At 29.2% G+C, this 17191-nt stretch overlaps 1 protein-coding gene across 1 annotated transcript; it reads left to right on the top strand.

Annotated features, from left to right (window-relative positions):
* Positions 1-105: 105 nt before the first annotated feature.
* On the top strand, positions 106-15012 carry Coq5 (ubiquinone biosynthesis protein COQ3, mitochondrial). Its single transcript, XM_043048672.3, has 7 exons — positions 106-518; positions 1655-1804; positions 4615-4752; positions 11215-11321; positions 11440-11525; positions 12897-13008; positions 14763-15012. Exons 1-7 carry the CDS (start codon positions 326-328, stop codon positions 14862-14864), a joined length of 888 nt encoding a protein of 295 aa, XP_042904606.1. The 5' UTR covers positions 106-325; the 3' UTR covers positions 14865-15012.
* Positions 15013-17191: the final 2179 nt, after the last annotated feature.

The raw sequence follows: 17191 nt of genomic DNA, 5'->3' as shown, positions 1-17191 counted from the left end.
CTCAATAACGTGCTTTAATTTAAATCAAAATATTAAACTTAATTTCAAACGTATGTGAATTTGTATAATTTAGTTCTGAGAGTTGCTCATTTTTCGGGCAAAAATAGACAACTCAGAGCTTTTAAAACTAAAAACGTTTTTAAAATATAAATAAATTAAAGTTTACTCTTCGCACTTCAAATTGAAAAAAGCACTTCTTGAATTTTATTAATAATTTTTTATTTTCCCCGCATTAAACTAAAGTATAAACAAAATAAATATGTTCATAACATTTTTGTAATATATAGTTCAGATAAAATTATTATTAATTGCAATCTTGCGGAAAATGCTGACTGTTTCGAAATTTCTCTGCTTTAAAATCATGTTTATGCAAAGCAGTAAATCACGTTACTTTTATAATAAATTATTTTTTTCTCGGAAATTTTGCATAAAGCATTCACAGAAACAGGATATTTTAGATACCCATTCTCATTCATTTGGATTTCAGGCTGTATCACCCAAAGAGAAGCGAGAAAAAGGTTTGAGAAATAAAAAATTATGAAAATTCACTTTGAAAATCTTTTGCATCTCTAAGTTTATCTTTTCTCCATTTTTTTGCTGTTCAATTTATTTTCTGTAGCTTTTATTTAAAGCAAAATTATGTTACAAAAGTTGAATGAATATCACAACTTAAATGTGATAACTGATTAAGTGCTTTTCGGTTTATTAGGTGTAAGTAAATTAAATTATTTTCTCCATTTGAAGTCCATTTTGTTTCGTGTCTAAAAAAAAAAATAGTTGGAATTACTTGAACCCGACAAGTCCGAAAGTATCACTAATTCTAATTGTATATATAATAAATCTTCTTCTACTAATCATTTTGAAATTTTTCTTCGAAAGAAGTATTTCCACAAAAGAACCTATTTGTACCAACTGAAATTGTCTAATTTTTGTATTTAAAACATAAAATCAAAGCTACAACTAGGCAAATGCACACAAGAAACTAAAACAAACACCTCACAGAATTGAGTAAACTTATAGCCATCATTTATAAATTTTAATTTATCCCAAGTGCTAAAATGGGCAGTGTCAGTTGCTGGGAACAGATACTAATGTGGAAATAACAGTTGTATAAAATGTTTAACATTCCAAAATGTTTAATCTTATCAATATAAGTATCTGATATATATAGCTCTTGCATTATAAAACTGGTGTGCAAAGCTTGCTACAGAATTAGTATACACTTTATAAATCACTGAGTTTGATTGGCACGCCATATTTTTAGACCTTTGACGCAGAGTTTTTATTAAACATATTTTTCATTATTTAGCATAGTTTAAGTAAAGCAAAAAATATTAAATTTAGCATTTTAATTATTCATGTTTATGAAATACAGCCTTAAACACCAGTGTCTTTTTCTGCGTTACCTATTTTGGACTCTTCAGTTATCTTTATCATCTAAATCAATAAGTTTGCAAGATTAAATTCTTTATTTTTAACTGTTTCATTACCATTGTAGCAAAAATGTTTTAATTGAGTGAAAGTTATTTATTATTTTTGGTAAGCAACTACTATTTTAAAGTTAGAATATTTTATTTATTTATTTTGTATATAATTCCAGAAATTTTATTTTACCTGTATTTTTTTTAAGAATTTTATTTCATTTTTATGACAGTTCAGAATACTTTTTCGAGTGTTGCTGAAAAGTATGACCTAATGAATGATGTCATGAGTGTCGGTATACATAGGCTGTGGAAGGACTATTTTATTCGGACTTTGTCTCCTGTTGAAGGCACCAAACTTTTAGATGTTGCTGGGGGAACAGGTAAAAATTTTTAAAGTTATTTACCTATTAGATTACTGTTATTTAATTGAAGACATTATCGATATTTTTTTCTGTCTTAAATGTTCTTTATGGCTCCTTGTTAATCACTCTCAAACTTTTAAGTGTAAAAGAAAGATACATAAATACGCATTTAGTTTTTAGGTAATCCTCAAAAAAATCTACAGGAGAACCTAGCAAATTATTTCAAATTATATGTGACTTGTGGGGAGGGCAGTGTCCCTAGCAACAATTTTATCTTGACTCCGGTTTGGCCAAAATGTGGGTTCTATATGAACATGCACTGAGGGACCAATATTGGTCTTATAAAGGGCCAATATCGGCCTTTATGGGGCCAATATAGAGCCTATATTGGCTGAAAAGTGAATATTAAATAAGGGTTGAATCTGACAATTCTATTTATGGCCAATATAGAGCTTATATTGGCTGAAAAATGGATATTAAATATCGGGTAAATATGACAATTTTATATAGGGCTTATATATTGGTTGTAAAGGGGCTGCAAAATATTGTGTGAATCTGACAATACCGAAAAAATAATGGCCCTTTGAGCCAAGATTGGTAACTATTGATTCAATAAGGGCCCAAGTTATTTTGCTGCTAGGGGTTGCTCTGTTCTTCATTAAAGACTCACCACTTTGCATATGAAGCACAAACTTAAAATAAAAATGTGGGATTAAGCATTTAATTAAAGATAATTGCAAAAAAATCAATTAAAGAGCATTACTTTCTTAATATGTTAATTAGCTTGTTACGTCAGTAATTTTAAACCTCATGACTGGGCATGCGCTTTTTTTTCCTCTCTTTCCAGGACCAGGTAAAAATTAGATTTTTACTGGAAAAATCTGATAAATACTATAATAAAATGTTATGGAGTTCTAATTTAGAAATCGACTGCTTCCTTTTAATTTTTTATTTTAACAAAGAAGTATTTAAGATAAATGACAAATTTTTCATTATCTCATATCAAATACTCTTTATAAAGTGTTATAAAGTTTTGATTAGGAAACTATGTTTTTAATTTTTTTTCAATTTTTAATGACGCTAGTATTGAGTCTTTTTGATTTAAATTTAGGAAATGTTTTAATAAACATTAATTATAGAACTCATTTTTCTGAAGAACTATTTTATCTGAGATTATGAAATATGTGATAGCATAGTGTAAATGCTTTTTTTTTTTTTTTTTTTTTTTTTAATTCTTCAAACATGTTTCTTATAAATCTTAAAATGTAACTATTTCAAAGTTGTTTTCTTGAAATTAGTTTTTACAGTAAGTTGTCTTAGATCCACTTAAACTCAAAATCGTATGCGAAAAATAAAAAATAAAAACATTTTTATTTGAAAAATTAGTTTTGAAAAGATCAATATTATAACTAACAACTTGATAATGTTTCTCTTATGCAAAACAGGAAGATAACATTTCAAAATGGTCAAAAAAAATTTTTTACAAAATGTAGTCTGTCCTCATATATTTTAAGTGTTTTCTTAAAATTAAAAGGAAAATATTATTTATCCAGACACAGTGGAGGTGAGCTTAGACTTGCCTTTAGAGGTCTGAGCTTGCCTGAATTCGAATATAAAAAAAAGGTTGTTTAAAGAAAGGAAAGAAAAAAAAGGAAAAAAGAAAGGAAAAAAAAGGTTGTTGATAAAAAAAAAGGTTTTTAAGCCCATCTGAGCCCACAATTTAAAGGCCTCGATTCTTAAAAGTTATGGCACCGAAAATGCATGGAAATATAAGATAAGTTTAAACTATTGATTTTAAGTCCATGACATTTGATACTATTAAATTGCTTAAACATAATAATTAAACCATATAATTGTTTCATGACCCTGAGCCTAAATTCTTCAAGTCTGTATTAAGCTTCGGCTCAGACTAAGCTGATCTCTAATAAACAGTGCAGTTTTTTATATCATTGTACACTTTATTATGAAATAGTTTTTTGGCTTAATTAAGATTCTTATTCATTGCACCAACGAAAATTGTAAAAGTTTTTCTTCTTCACCTCCACCTTTATGTTAATGATGCTTGAAAGTTTCATTACTTTGATTTATATCTCATGCATGGTGCAGGGCATTTTTGAAAAGTGCTTAAATGTGCTTATTTTCATTTTTTAGCCTTTAAATGTGCTTTTTTCATGGGGTGTTTTTAAAAAGTGCTTAATTTTCCCTTTTTGAAAATGAGATTCTTTTTCTTTACCATGTCAATTTTCGCCATGTGTTCTCAAAAGCATTCTTTTCACATTGTTCTATTCAGCGTTATTCACAATTCATTCAACCACAATCTATATCCGTGTACCGTCGGTCCATAGTGTATGAAAGCGCCCATCGTTTTACATGTTTGATGCAATACTTGCAAATCCGAGTGTGCGTCGACTGAGCTGGATTCGGTGAGATTACTGCACTCTCACGTTCAACTCTGCTGCATTTTGCGAGATGTTTTGCACTTCAGGCTTCATTTTCCACCCTCTGATATCGAACCAAAAAAATCTTTAAATCATTTTATAAAGGCTAATATAATCAAGAAAAGAGTTTTTTTGTCAGAAGCTAGTTATTTTAACATGATCATGTGAAGTCTTTGAAAATTATTTTGCATTTGGTTAATGTATATAGTGCTTAAAAATATTTTTTGACTGCTTAAAAAGTACTGTAAACGGGCTTGTTTTTTGTTGAAAGATTTGTCTATGCACCCTGTCATTCCAATTATAATACTACCATTATTTATTTTCTAATTATACTTAACTCAATTATTATGTTTGCTTTGTTTCAATTGAAAAGAAATACTTATTTGTTAGGTGATATTGCATTTCGATGTCTGAAGGCCTCTTCTGAAGGCAGTGATGCCACTCAAAGTCATGTGACTGTTTTGGATTTCAATGATAAAATGCTGTCCATATGCAAGAAGAGAGCAGAAGAATCAGGTTTAGAGAATCGTGAGTACCTCTCCTGTTATCAATATGATCTCAGAGCTATAATAGCAAATTTATCTGTAAGGCTTCTATCATTTTTAATAATAAAAAATTTTGTGTTTTCATTTGTCCTAGAGATTTTTTGAAATTTAGAAGTATTATTATTATAATAGTTAGAAGTATTAGGTTGACAAAAAAGTAATTTTGGCTTTTTAGTTTGTAATAAAAGTTAGTTAATAAAGTTGGCAACTTTTTTCTAAATTAATCTGAAAAAGCCAAAAAATCAACTATTTTTATAAAAAGAGACCATTGGGAAACTTTTCTGTACTCCTAGCAATCATTTTTAGCATAAATTGGGTTGAAAACCCTTCGGCCTGCCGAAGCTTCTGAACACACTGAATTTTTTTCTTAAAAAATTAACATTTTTGAATTGCAAATTTGAATCATAATTTTTTAATTATTTCAATTTGCACAGCAATTTTGCCATTGTAAGTCTTTTTCGTTTCTTGATCGCCTTTGCAATGCTAATTGCTATGAAATTCCGCATGATTTTAAAAAACTCAAGTTTCAATATATTACAATGTATGAATTTCAAATTTGAGCAATCATTTTTCACCATATATATGTAAATGATATAAATATTTTACTGAATTGACACTGACTTATGTTGTCTGAAACTGAAGTAAAAAATTTCAAATTAATTATAAATCATATTTTACAAATTAAGAACTGCAAAGAGTTTTTTTTTTTTTTGAAAGTCAGCGTCAAAATGCAGTAAAGTTTGCGTTTAAATTACAAACAAATTCACAGAGTTTAGACGATTTGTAAGTGGCTAATCAATTTTTGCTTTCGTGGGATTTGCATAATATGCCAACACTTTAATCCATTTAATTTGAACTTATTTTAATCAGTTTTTATAAAACAAATTGTTTTTGATAGGTTATGATGTACTATAAGGGTGCACAACCTTTTTGAGTGAAGGGCCACCTGCACAGCAGGTTGGCTAAAGAAGGGCCGCGCATGTTTTTAGACATGTTAATGACAAATGTAGTAATGTTTATTTAAACATTAGTGTTCCATTTTTCTTATCAATAAACTTAGTAATATAAATAACTTAGTAGTGTTCCATTATTAAAATTCATTCAAAAATAAAAAAAACGTATACTTTTTTCTTCTTACAAAAAAAAACTTGCTATTTTTATCATATGAACAATAGATTTATCAAAATAAATAAACATTGAAGAAAAGAAATATATTTTTTTATCATATCATGCAATACGAAAATTCATTTTAGAATTAAATTCTAATGAATAAAAAAAAAACTGCAATGCCCACAGAATGAAAGTAGGAAAAAGTTTAGTCATAATTAAGTAATATAAATTCAAATTAAATATTTTAATTGAAGAAAATTTATAGGTTTTAAACAAAAGCCTAAAATAAAAACAAAACTGTGATAGTTCAAAATAAAATTCAATGCTTATTTTGTAATGTACTTTATTATTTTATTAATTATTAGATTCTTTTATATTGTAAACATTTTCCTTTTTTTTATCAAAAAAGATCACTTAAGCAACAAAAAATTGAAATCTAAACTACAAACAGTGAGCAGTTTAAAAATTCACGTTTTCTGCCATTTTATGAATTTCTCAAGTTGCAATAACATTGCATTTAAATTAGGGAGGGATGTAACAAGTATTTGGCCCTTCTGTGAAAAATTCAGTTGGTTGAATGATCAGTCAAATATTCGGCAGAATATTTTTTAGAAATGTATATTTATTTTTGAATTTTTATAGATATTAATTTTTTTTAAAATTATAATCAGACAAGTCAATTTTGTCATTTTTTCGATACTTTGAGAATTGAGAAGGATTTTTTTCCATTTTTTGCTGTTTTTATTATAACCCAGCATTTTAACAGAACGTCTCATACTATTAATTTATTATCACTCTTTCCCTGTACTGTAATATAAATAACCAGAAACATAGAAAAGTGTGATTTTCAGTATTAAAGTTTTGTTTCAGGAACTAAGAAAAGTTTGTTTTTTCTGTTTTTCTTTTTTTTAGGCATTTTTATTATGACTCAGCCTTTTTTTAAAAAATAAAGTTACAAATAAAATTTATTTTATAGCAATTTTTTTTCTTCTAAAATCATGGCAATGAGAAAAATTTAAATTGAGATTTTCTGCATAAGATTTTCATTTAAAAAATTAAGAACGTTTTTTCTATCTTTTTATTTTCTTTAAATAAAAAAAAAGCGAACTTTTTTTAGACGTTTTCATTATACCGCAGTAATTTTTAATAGCATTTCTGTTGACTTAATTCTTTTTTCTTTTCTTTTACTGGTAATTGAAAAACTGAGATGTTCAGCTTTAAAACTTTTTTTCAAAAATTAAGATTTATTTTTATGTTCTCTGTTTCGCTTTTCGACATTTTCAAAAACGTTCTTGATTAGCCTTATTTTTTAGAGTTAATTTATGAATACGTTTTTCCAGGAAATATTATTCTGAGCATTGAAATTTTAGTTTCAGTATTGCTTTTCTGCTAAAAGATTTTGCTATTTGTCCCCAAGTGTACGGCGTTCAGTCGATTTTTTTTTTTTTTTTTGCCGAATATTTGGTTTTTGATCAAATCACAATTCATTACCACATTCGACCAAATCATATTCGTTGTGGAAATAAAAACGAAGGAAAAATAACTAGGATTTACGATAAAACTGTACCGAAATACCATATCAAAAAGTGATAATTTAAAAGCGCGATTAACAATCACATGTCATAATAACATCATAGTTAAATAACGAGACCGTCAAGATCATGTGGAAAAGTATAGAAATAATTGGGAAAAAATATATTTATGCTGAACTCAGCACGAATAAAGCGTGTCAAATGCATGATTTAAAATTTGCATGTCGTAATAGAATAATTGGAATATTTTATAATACGTGGGAACGCATAGCAATAACTGCCGAAAAAAATTTCGAAAAAAAAAAAGGAATTGCAAAAAAAAGATAAAAAATCACTTAGATTTAAGATGAAATCGTCAGAAATAAAGTGCACAAAAAGTGATTATTTAAATATGTGATCTGAAACTCGCGTCGTAATAAAAATTCGGGATTTTCGAAATCACGTAGAAAAGCGGAAATAACTGTATAAAAAAATTCATTCATATTTACGATAAAATCAGCTTAAAGAAAGCGTGTTAAACGTACATTTACTAAAGAATCTGTTAAAATTGATAGTGTCAAAACGTGATGACTTAAAATTGCGATTAAAAATTGTCATTTTTTAAAAAAATTTTATTGTGTTTAGAAGCTCTCGCGGGCTGCACTTCAGTAGTCGAAGGGCCGCATTTGGCCCACAGGTTGCAGGTTGTGCACCCCTAATGTACTAAATATTTAATATAAAAATTTGATGATTATAAGTTTATGTTTTATAAGATAGTTTTTATAAGAAATTTATGTTCATTTTTTACATCCGACACCATTTAATTGCCCAGTTATTAAAACAAAAACAATTAACTAATCTAAACTAAGAAACCATGTTGTTAGATTGGAATTCTTTAAATATTCTAATTTTTAATAAGAAAATTAAAGCAAACCACAAAAATAGTAAAATGTGAAGCATTTTGTCTAGTTTTTTTTTTCTTTCTATAGAGTATGCAACAAGTAATTTTATAATTTTGCCTTTGCGAAATACTGAGTGTCTCTTAAAATAATAGTGCTAATACAAAACAAACAACATTCTTTAAACATTTGAGTAGATACTGGTTTAAAGAAAATTATATCAATGAATTGTATAAAGAGCACTGTTAGGATATAACATGGTATAAAATAGCTCTATATTGAAATATAAATAAATCTAAACATTTATTGATGTATAATCACCTGGAATTATTTTCTTTTGCTTAATGAAAATACATTAAACAGTACTTATCCAAGGTTTATTTTAGTCACGCTGTTTTTTTTTACTTCATTTTGTGCAACAACTACTTGAAACTTTAAAATATTTTTTATTCATTAAAAGCACTATATTCTACAAGCTAAACATATTATTTTCTCCACATATATTCAAGATGATATGTTAAATAAATAACATTTTAAATAGAATACTTAATCATATTGACACTTTTCTTGTACCCACCTACACTTTATGAGAATGGAAATTTCGGGATTTTTGCTAGAAAACCTGGAAAAATCAGGGAAATTTGAAATATGAGTTGAGGGGCCACCCTGTAGAACTGACAATATGTTTATTAAACATAAAGTATGATACAATGAAAGCGTATTACAACCTGCGTAAAATTGTATTTATATATATCATATCAAACAAACATATTTCTCAGTTTTATTGAACTAAAGAACAGTCTTCAAAATAAACGTCACCAATGTTAATCAGTGATTGCTTATTCAATCCCAGAATTCTTGGTTCTTGACAGTGTAAATGTATGTTGAAACTATTCTATAGTTAAGTTTATGTTTTTCCACTAAAATATATATATTTTTTTTTTAGATGATTTTTCTCTTTAGTATTTTAATGCTTCAAAATTTTATTATAAAATTTATTTGAAAATCACATTTTTCATAAAATATTTTCCAAAACTTCAGTGTAATTTTTATTAAAAAATAAATTGTGTATAATTAAATAATAGTGATTGATTTTAAATTTTAGTGCCTTTAAATGAATTTTTCAATCTCTCTCTGCACAAGACAATATGATTAAGTGTTTTATAAACTTATGTTTGGTGCAACATAACTACATACTCGGCTCTTTTGCAAACTCATACTTGCCAAGTTACCTGCTTTTTAACGAAGACTCCTATATTTTACGACTATCTCCTTTTTGACCGTATATTCTCAAATTTCTCCATATTTGTTGAAGAAATTTTTAAAAAATAAAATTTTGCCAATAAAATATCCTCTGATGGCAAAAATAATTCTCTTATTCCTCAACAGATAGTGCTATTGCCAGTACTGCAGTATATTGAGTGTTAATAGTTTAAGTAGAGTTAATAGTTAAGTGGCTGTAGGGATAGAGCGTTCGCCTACAAATGAGGTGAACTGGGTTCACATCCCAGCGATGGCTGGTCGATATGAATTCTGCATCCGATTTGCACTGACCACAGTGCTGATGTAAAATATCCTCAGTGGCCGACGGATCATGGGTTAGAGTTCCCTTGCTGTCAGGCTAACCGTGGGAGGTTGTCATGGTCTTCCTCTCCATGTAATGCTAATACGTGTTAGTTCAATAAAAAAATCCTTCATGGAGGCGAATTTCTCCCAATATTTGATCCAGGAGTTCTATTTTTTTCTGGATTGGGTTTTAAATTACAAGGCTACGTAGCTGAACATTAGTAGTTGTAAGCCCAAAAAATTGGGTCACCTGTTCAACGATGGTTATAAAATAAAATAGTTTAAGTACTTATAAATAATGGTTTTAAAAACTCTTATTTAAATTAAGATTATATACCTATTTTTTACTTCGCTAAATGTTAGTCCTTATATTATTTCCAATATTGAATTGTTCTTTTTGACATACATGATTATGCATGATGTATGAAAACTTTGCATGTAGCCTAAGAAATGTTGCTAGTAAAATCTCTGCAAATTTATTTCTCCAATGTTGGCAGGTATGCAAACTAATTAATATCCCAATGCATAGCTAACTGGAAAAGTTTCCTATTGAATCTCTAATTATGTTTAAATGATGACAAGCTCAATCATGCTTCGAAAAATGATTAATTTATTTTCTATGTAAATACCTAAACCTAAATTTTTTGATTCTTAACAGTAGTTAAAAAAATTTATAGTAATTTTATCATTCATCATCATCATAGTTGGCCAGACAACCCAATGTGGGCCAATGCCTTCCTCTGAAGATTTCTCCATAATGACTGCTGATTTATCTTTGATCTCCAATTCTTTTCATTAATTGCAAGAAAATCAGACTCCACCAAGTCAGCCCATTTCAACCGCGGCCTTTCCCTCTTTCTTGCTCCAGTGGGTCTAAAAAGTAATATTTGTTTTATTGTATTGTCATGACTCATTCAAATCACGTGGGCCATCCAATTTTTTCTATTTATTTTTATATATTTAATAATATCAGTTTGTCTCTAAATCTTGTACAGTTCAAAGTTAAATCTCCTTCTCCAATTATTGTTTTCATTTTCCTCCAGTTTCGTCATTGTCCGAACTTCAGAAGCATATGTCAAGACTGGCCTGACAAGAATTTTGCAGATTAAGAACTTTGTAGATTAAGAACTTTGTTTTTCTAGAAAGGATCCTATATTTAAATTTTATCATCAGAAATTGTTAATTTTATTTAATAACTTTAAATTAATATCTTTTTATTAACTTTAATTAATTAAATTATTCCTAGTCATCATAGCATTCATTGATTTCAATAAATATCAGTTGTTTAATTTTTACTTCTAGATATTTTATTTATATTTCTCTGTGCATTTTATTTTATATTTGTTTCTTATTTTTTAGAACTGACATGCGTTCAAGGAAATGCTGAAATGTTGCCTTTTCCAGATCAGTCTTTTGATGCTTACACCATTGCATTTGGAATTCGAAATGTTGTTCACATTGATAAGGTAACAGAAAAAAAGTGATAAATAATGTGAAAAGGGAAATTTTTTTTATTTCGTAAAATGTTGCATCAATCAACAGAAGCCAAATTAAATTTATCTTTTCCTTTTTTTTTCTTTTTAGGCTTTATCAGAGGCGCATCGAGTTCTACTACCTGGCGGTCGTTTCCTATGTTTAGAATTTAGTGAAGTTCAATATCCCTTAAACAGGTTTAAATATTTGACTGCTTTTTGTTTTCTATCCCAACGGTTCACAACCTTTTTAGTTTTGTGAATTGCCAGTTTTATGAAAAAAACTATGAGAGAGCCACTAACAACTACTGAGTGCGTAGCGTTTCTAAAGAGTACTTATTTTTGATTTACTTTTTTTAAAAGACCTTAAAGGTGCTTTTTTTTTATTCAGGGTTTGTAAAAAATGCTTAATTTTCTATCTTTTAAAAAGAGATTTTTTTTTTGCCTTTCTGATTGTCGTTCTAAATTACAAAAATTGGATGATTTTCACAGTTTTCTCTGCAATATTTAACAGAAATTAGTTATTTTATAATAACTATGTAAAGTTTTTGAATTTCATTGATTTTATGCTTATAAATTTAGAACTTTAAAGGATAGAGAAAAAATACTTTTTATTGCTGCACAGAGCTTAATTATGATTTTTTTTAAGTGATTAAAATATTTTTTGAGTACTTAAAAAGTGTTTATTTTTTGTTGAAAAATCTGGCTACGCACCCTGAATTAAATTATAAATGCAAGTAAAAATAAATGACAAATAGAAATATATGTGTGATGAATATATGTGCATGTGTGTATATATATATCCCATATCCGGACATACATTAGGCAGAAGGGTCTCTTTTTCCAGACACTTTTTAACCATCAAAATAAATAGAGCCGCGATGGCTCAGGGAATAGAGCGTTCACCTTTCAATGAGGTGAACCCGGCTCAAATCCCAACGATAGCTGGTCGATACGAATGCCGAATCTGACTTGCACCGACCACAGTTCTGACGTAAAATATCCTCTAAGGTAGACAGATCATGGGTTAGAGTCCCCTTGCCGTCAGGCTAACCAAGGGAGGTTTCCGTGGTTTTATTCTTTCTGTAATGAAACTGCGGGTTAGTTCTAGCAAGAAGTCCACCACGAAGACAAACTTCTCCCAATACTTGATTCATGAGTTCCCTTGTCTGCTGGATTGGGTTCAAAACAACAAGGCTATGAAGTTGAACATTGGAAGTCGTAAACCCAAGCAACTGGGTCGGCTGTTCAACGACGGTTATAAAAAAATATATAAAACATATTTCGTTATGGCCGAGGGACAAATCTGTTGCAACTTTTCACCTCCTTACTGGCCACAATTGTCTTTCTAAACATTTATATCCTATAAAAATTCTTTCATGTCCTCTCTGCCAATTGTGCCAGTGTCACAAATTATTTTGTTTTACATTGAAATTTTCTTATACTGTAACTACCAATAAATTTTAGTTTTAAAGCCCTCTAGCGCTAAATAGAAACTCTTTAATACTCTCTGATATGTTGAACTTTATTGTTGTTTGAAACTCAATATTATTTTTTTTCTGTCCTAAGTGTCTACAAGTGGTACTCTGATGAAATAATACCAGTATTGGGGCAAGTTATAGCTGGAGAATGGAAATCCTATCAGTACCTTGTTGAAAGTATTCAGAAATTTCCTAAACAGGTATATTTTCTTTATTAATCTGTACAAGTGTTTTTTTTTTTTTGTTTTTTATTGTAAAATCAAGATTTGGGTTATTCTAAATACAGATCTGTGCACCTGGAAAGTCATAAATTTCAGTATTTAACAAAATTTGTCATGATTTGAACGTTTATTTTTAAAAAAAATCTTTGAAAATCATGGATTTAGGTCGCCAAAAAATATGATTTTTGAAATGGAGTCCCCCCCCAATTTCATGCTGTTCCAATTATCTGAATTTCTAACAAAATCCCCTCTCACAGTCATATTTTATTGAGGTATATAATGTTTTTATAACTTTCTTTAAAAATTATTTTGTTCTTTAAAATAAAAAAATAATAACATCATTTCTAGAGTAAATTCTCTTTTAAATTTCTGTGATTTCAGAATTTTTTTATTATTTATTATTTTTATTTCATCAATTTAAAATTCTAGCTGAAGCAAATCAGTCATTGGAGAATTTTTTAAATTCCAAAATGAGTACAGAAAAATCCGGACTATTTCTTCTCTTTCTGATGAACAAGAAAAGTATCTTTAGAATATAATTCTGCAGGGAAAAAAAATTTTCTTTTGTATTTTTTCACCTATTTTATAGCTTCAACTCTTTCTTTAGTCAGTTTTTTAAATTTAAAATCAATAAATATGAAGATGCAGAGTATAACAGTTCTGGTTATACCTATCATTTCAATTAATGTCATTATAATGCTTTTTTAAATTTATTGTTGTGTTTTTGTTGGAGAAAATAGTAACTTTGTTAAGTCATGAAAAATTCTTGGAATTAGTCCGAAAAAGTCGTGGATTTGAATATCTAAAATGTAGCAGATACCCTGTAAATATAAATCAGAACAAAGCAGCTCATTAAAAGTTGTTTTTTTGGTTTTGAGGAAAAAAGTATATTATTCTAAATAGTGTACATTGTTATAACTATGAATTTCCATTCTTCCTCTTCATATTTTCTTCAAGTTATGGTGAAATATTCATTTTTTTGAAATAAATTATGGTTGTTGTTTTAATAATATGGATCTTAGAGCCTTTAAAAAATATATATTTATAAATTTTGACTTCATTTCAAAATGTTATTTACCGTATGTTATGATACCGTATTCTATGATAGCATATGTATGAAATCTTATTTGATGCTTCAACTGAAAACTCAGAAGGTTAATTAAAATTGTGTTTAAATCAACCATAAGATCCTCATAAAGTAGGAAAAGGGTATCAATTAATTTATTTTTTAAAACAAATTGCTGTATGTTTTGGAGTAACAGTGATCTTTGTAAAATGAACACATAAAAAAATTTTTTTTTAATTAATGTGTAAAATTGGTTTTTTAGTCTGTTTATCAGACATTTCAAAGTAAGAAAAAGGTATGAAAAAGAAATTAATGATTAACTACAAAATAGCTAATTTGGAGAAAAGTTTTTTTTTGTGGGGGGGGGGAGGGGTATGCAATGTATGCACAGGTCCGATAATTCAAACCCCTTCTATAAAAAAGCCTAGAAAGATACTTTGGTAGCCTTAGCTTGGCAGGTCTGTATTTTGAGTGTCAAATATCCAAATCTATCGCATAAGACGAGAAAAAAAAGCAAAATTTATATAGCGAACTTGAATTACTGCTTTCACTAATTGATTAGCCTATTTAAGTTGCATGACTCTAAGTTTAAAAAACATAAAAATCTGACCATTAAACTTATTGTGTGCCTTGTACGAAAGGAATAAATAGTTGCTTGTCTTTACAGGAAGAGTTTCTTTCTATGATAAAAGAAGCTGGACTGAGTTGTGCAACGTATGAAAATCTAACGGGTGGCATTGTAGCCATTCATTCGGCTTACAAGCTTTGAGTATTTTATTTATGAAAATGCAAATAATGATTCAATTGTATATAGAGTGGATTAAAATAAATGTTGCACTAATTTATGATGTTAGAAAGGAATTATAACCTATTTGTTAAATATGAGCTGTTATTTTATTAAATGGAATATGCCTGTTTTTTTTTTTTTTTTTTGTACATATGTATACAGTTGAATGTGTTTATTTCGAAGCTCTTTATCTCGAAAACCTCTTTATCTCAAAATTTCTAAAACTTCTTACATTTACTGTTTAAAATCAACGTATTTTCCATATTTATGCCAAAATTTTTTTCAAAAACTCTGTTTCTCTAATTTCTAATAATAGAGCACAAACGTCAAAACTTTCTTCATCTGTAGAACTCGTAGACAGAGATGAATTTCGTGAATCCACAGGAAGTAGGGATGAACAGGTTGGGGATGTTTCTTGGAATTTCAATCGCTATCCCTGCACTTCCTTAACTGGAAAGGAATACAGTGATTCTGACAGTAAGGGAGGGGTTAATGAGTAGTGACCATCAGGGGTCAGCTTTTCAACGTAGATAAGAAAGCTAAGAATAGAAATTCATTTTGACCTCAAAATTGCAACCAATGGATCAAAGAATAATTAAGAGTTTTAAAGTGAACTATAAAAACTATAGTTGGTGAACTATAGTTGGTACACAAACTTGTAGATGCCATTGATGAAAAAAGTTAGACGCTATCAGAATTACTGTTTTGCCTGGATAAATGTGTCTCTAAAAACTATCCAAAATGGTTTTAAAAAGCTGATTTTTGAGAGGTTGAAGGCATCAGTAAAGAAGAAGAAAATGTTAACACCGAAAATGCAGTGCCAGATTTGCCAGAATGGAATGCAATAAAATCTGGATTTAATATTGACCTTAATTTTGAAGATTTTTACAAGTGGACAACTGCCTGGCAACATGCGGAGCATTGGCAGATGCTGAAATCATAGATAATGTCAAAGGAATATTAGATGAAGAGGAAGAAGCTAAAGATCATATTGATGTAAAAGAAGTAGAAAAGGCTGTAGAATTCTTATTAACTACTCTTGAATCCCAGGAAAATGTTGGCTATGAGGAATTTGTGATCTTTCTAACCTCAAAAGAATAATCAAAACAAATAAGGTCATACGTCAAAAATCTTGAGAAAATTATTTCAGTGTTAAATGCATGTTAAGAAACTGTTATGTAAATAGATGTATGTGGTATAATTTATTTAAAGAAAGACCCATGCATATTTTTCTACTAAAAACAATTAAAGCACTTTTAGTGACGCCGTAAAAATTTACACAGATGGTAGTGGACTCGGAAACCTAGCTAGTAGCGGCGTCTTCATTGAAAAATCTGAGCAAAATTACTCCATCTGTCTTCGTAATCCTGATTTCACTTCAGTCTTTCGAAGTGAATTAATCGCAATTGAACAGGGCATCGATGCTATAATCAACGAGGGTGACTTTGGAGATCTTTGGATCCTGTCGGACAGTCGCAGCTCCCTTCAACACCTACACAACTGGACTAAAGTTGGAGACAAAACAAGCATCTCCATCCTTCTTAAACTTCAACTTATTTCAAAGCACCACGACGTTCATCTTCAGTGGATACCATCCCACGTTGACATCTTTGGAAATGAGCAAGCGGATCGCTTAGCCAAGGAGGGCTGTAGTCATTTAACATCTTCGTCCTCAGCCCTTACCTTTTCTCAGTATCAGTCCAAAATCAAAAGCCATCTATCAAAAAAGTGGAGGATCATTGGTATGCGGCCAAGGAACCGGGCTCTTCACTTGTTCATATAGGTGATAGAGCATCTCAAACAGCTATTTCCAGACTGGCAAGTGGACACACGAACAGTCTCTCGTACTTTAAAGGAAGAAAGACTTATGCAGTCTGATCTAAATGTGAAGCACAGCAGGCCTCAGCAGAACATATCCTCGACTGCTTGGGCCTTTCCAAGGAGGACTTATATGCTTCTCCACTTCTTGTAATCGACTTTTTGAGGGTCAACAACAAACTACTGGATCTTGTCTGACCTCGTCAGACAATTAGAGGATAAGTAACAACAACAACAGAGCACTTTTAATAGAATTTCTTAATTAAAGTGAATTTTTTTAAAGTACCTGTATAACTCGAAACCTCTTTATCTCGAATTTTTTGCCTTTCCCGTGAGATTTGAGATAAACAGGTTCGACTATATATATATATATATATATATATATATATATATATATATATATATATATACAGCACAATAAATAAATACAATAAATTTAGTAACAGCTTGTGAGATAAAAAAAAAATTTCCTCAATGCTTTCTTTTTTTCC

Source organism: Parasteatoda tepidariorum, chromosome 8 (genome assembly GCF_982258835.1).
Source record: "Parasteatoda tepidariorum strain Cologne lab strain chromosome 8, Ptep-v5.0, whole genome shotgun sequence".
NCBI lineage: Eukaryota > Metazoa > Arthropoda > Arachnida > Araneae > Theridiidae > Parasteatoda > Parasteatoda tepidariorum.
The sequence above is the reverse complement of the archived record's forward strand: the minus strand, read 5'-3'. Positions and strand labels throughout refer to the sequence as shown.

Excerpts from the sequence above, each read along its gene's own strand:
- Coq5 (XM_043048672.3), top strand. The coding sequence starts at position 326 with ATGCTGACTGTTTCGAAATTTCTCTGCTTTAAAATCATGTTTATGCAA. Across the intron at positions 519-1,654 it reads CAAAGAGAAGCGAGAAAAAG|TTCAGAATACTTTTTCGAGT; the intron begins GTTTGAGAAATA and ends TTTTTATGACAG. Across the intron at positions 11,322-11,439 it reads ATGTTGTTCACATTGATAAG|GCTTTATCAGAGGCGCATCG; the intron begins GTAACAGAAAAA and ends TTTTCTTTTTAG.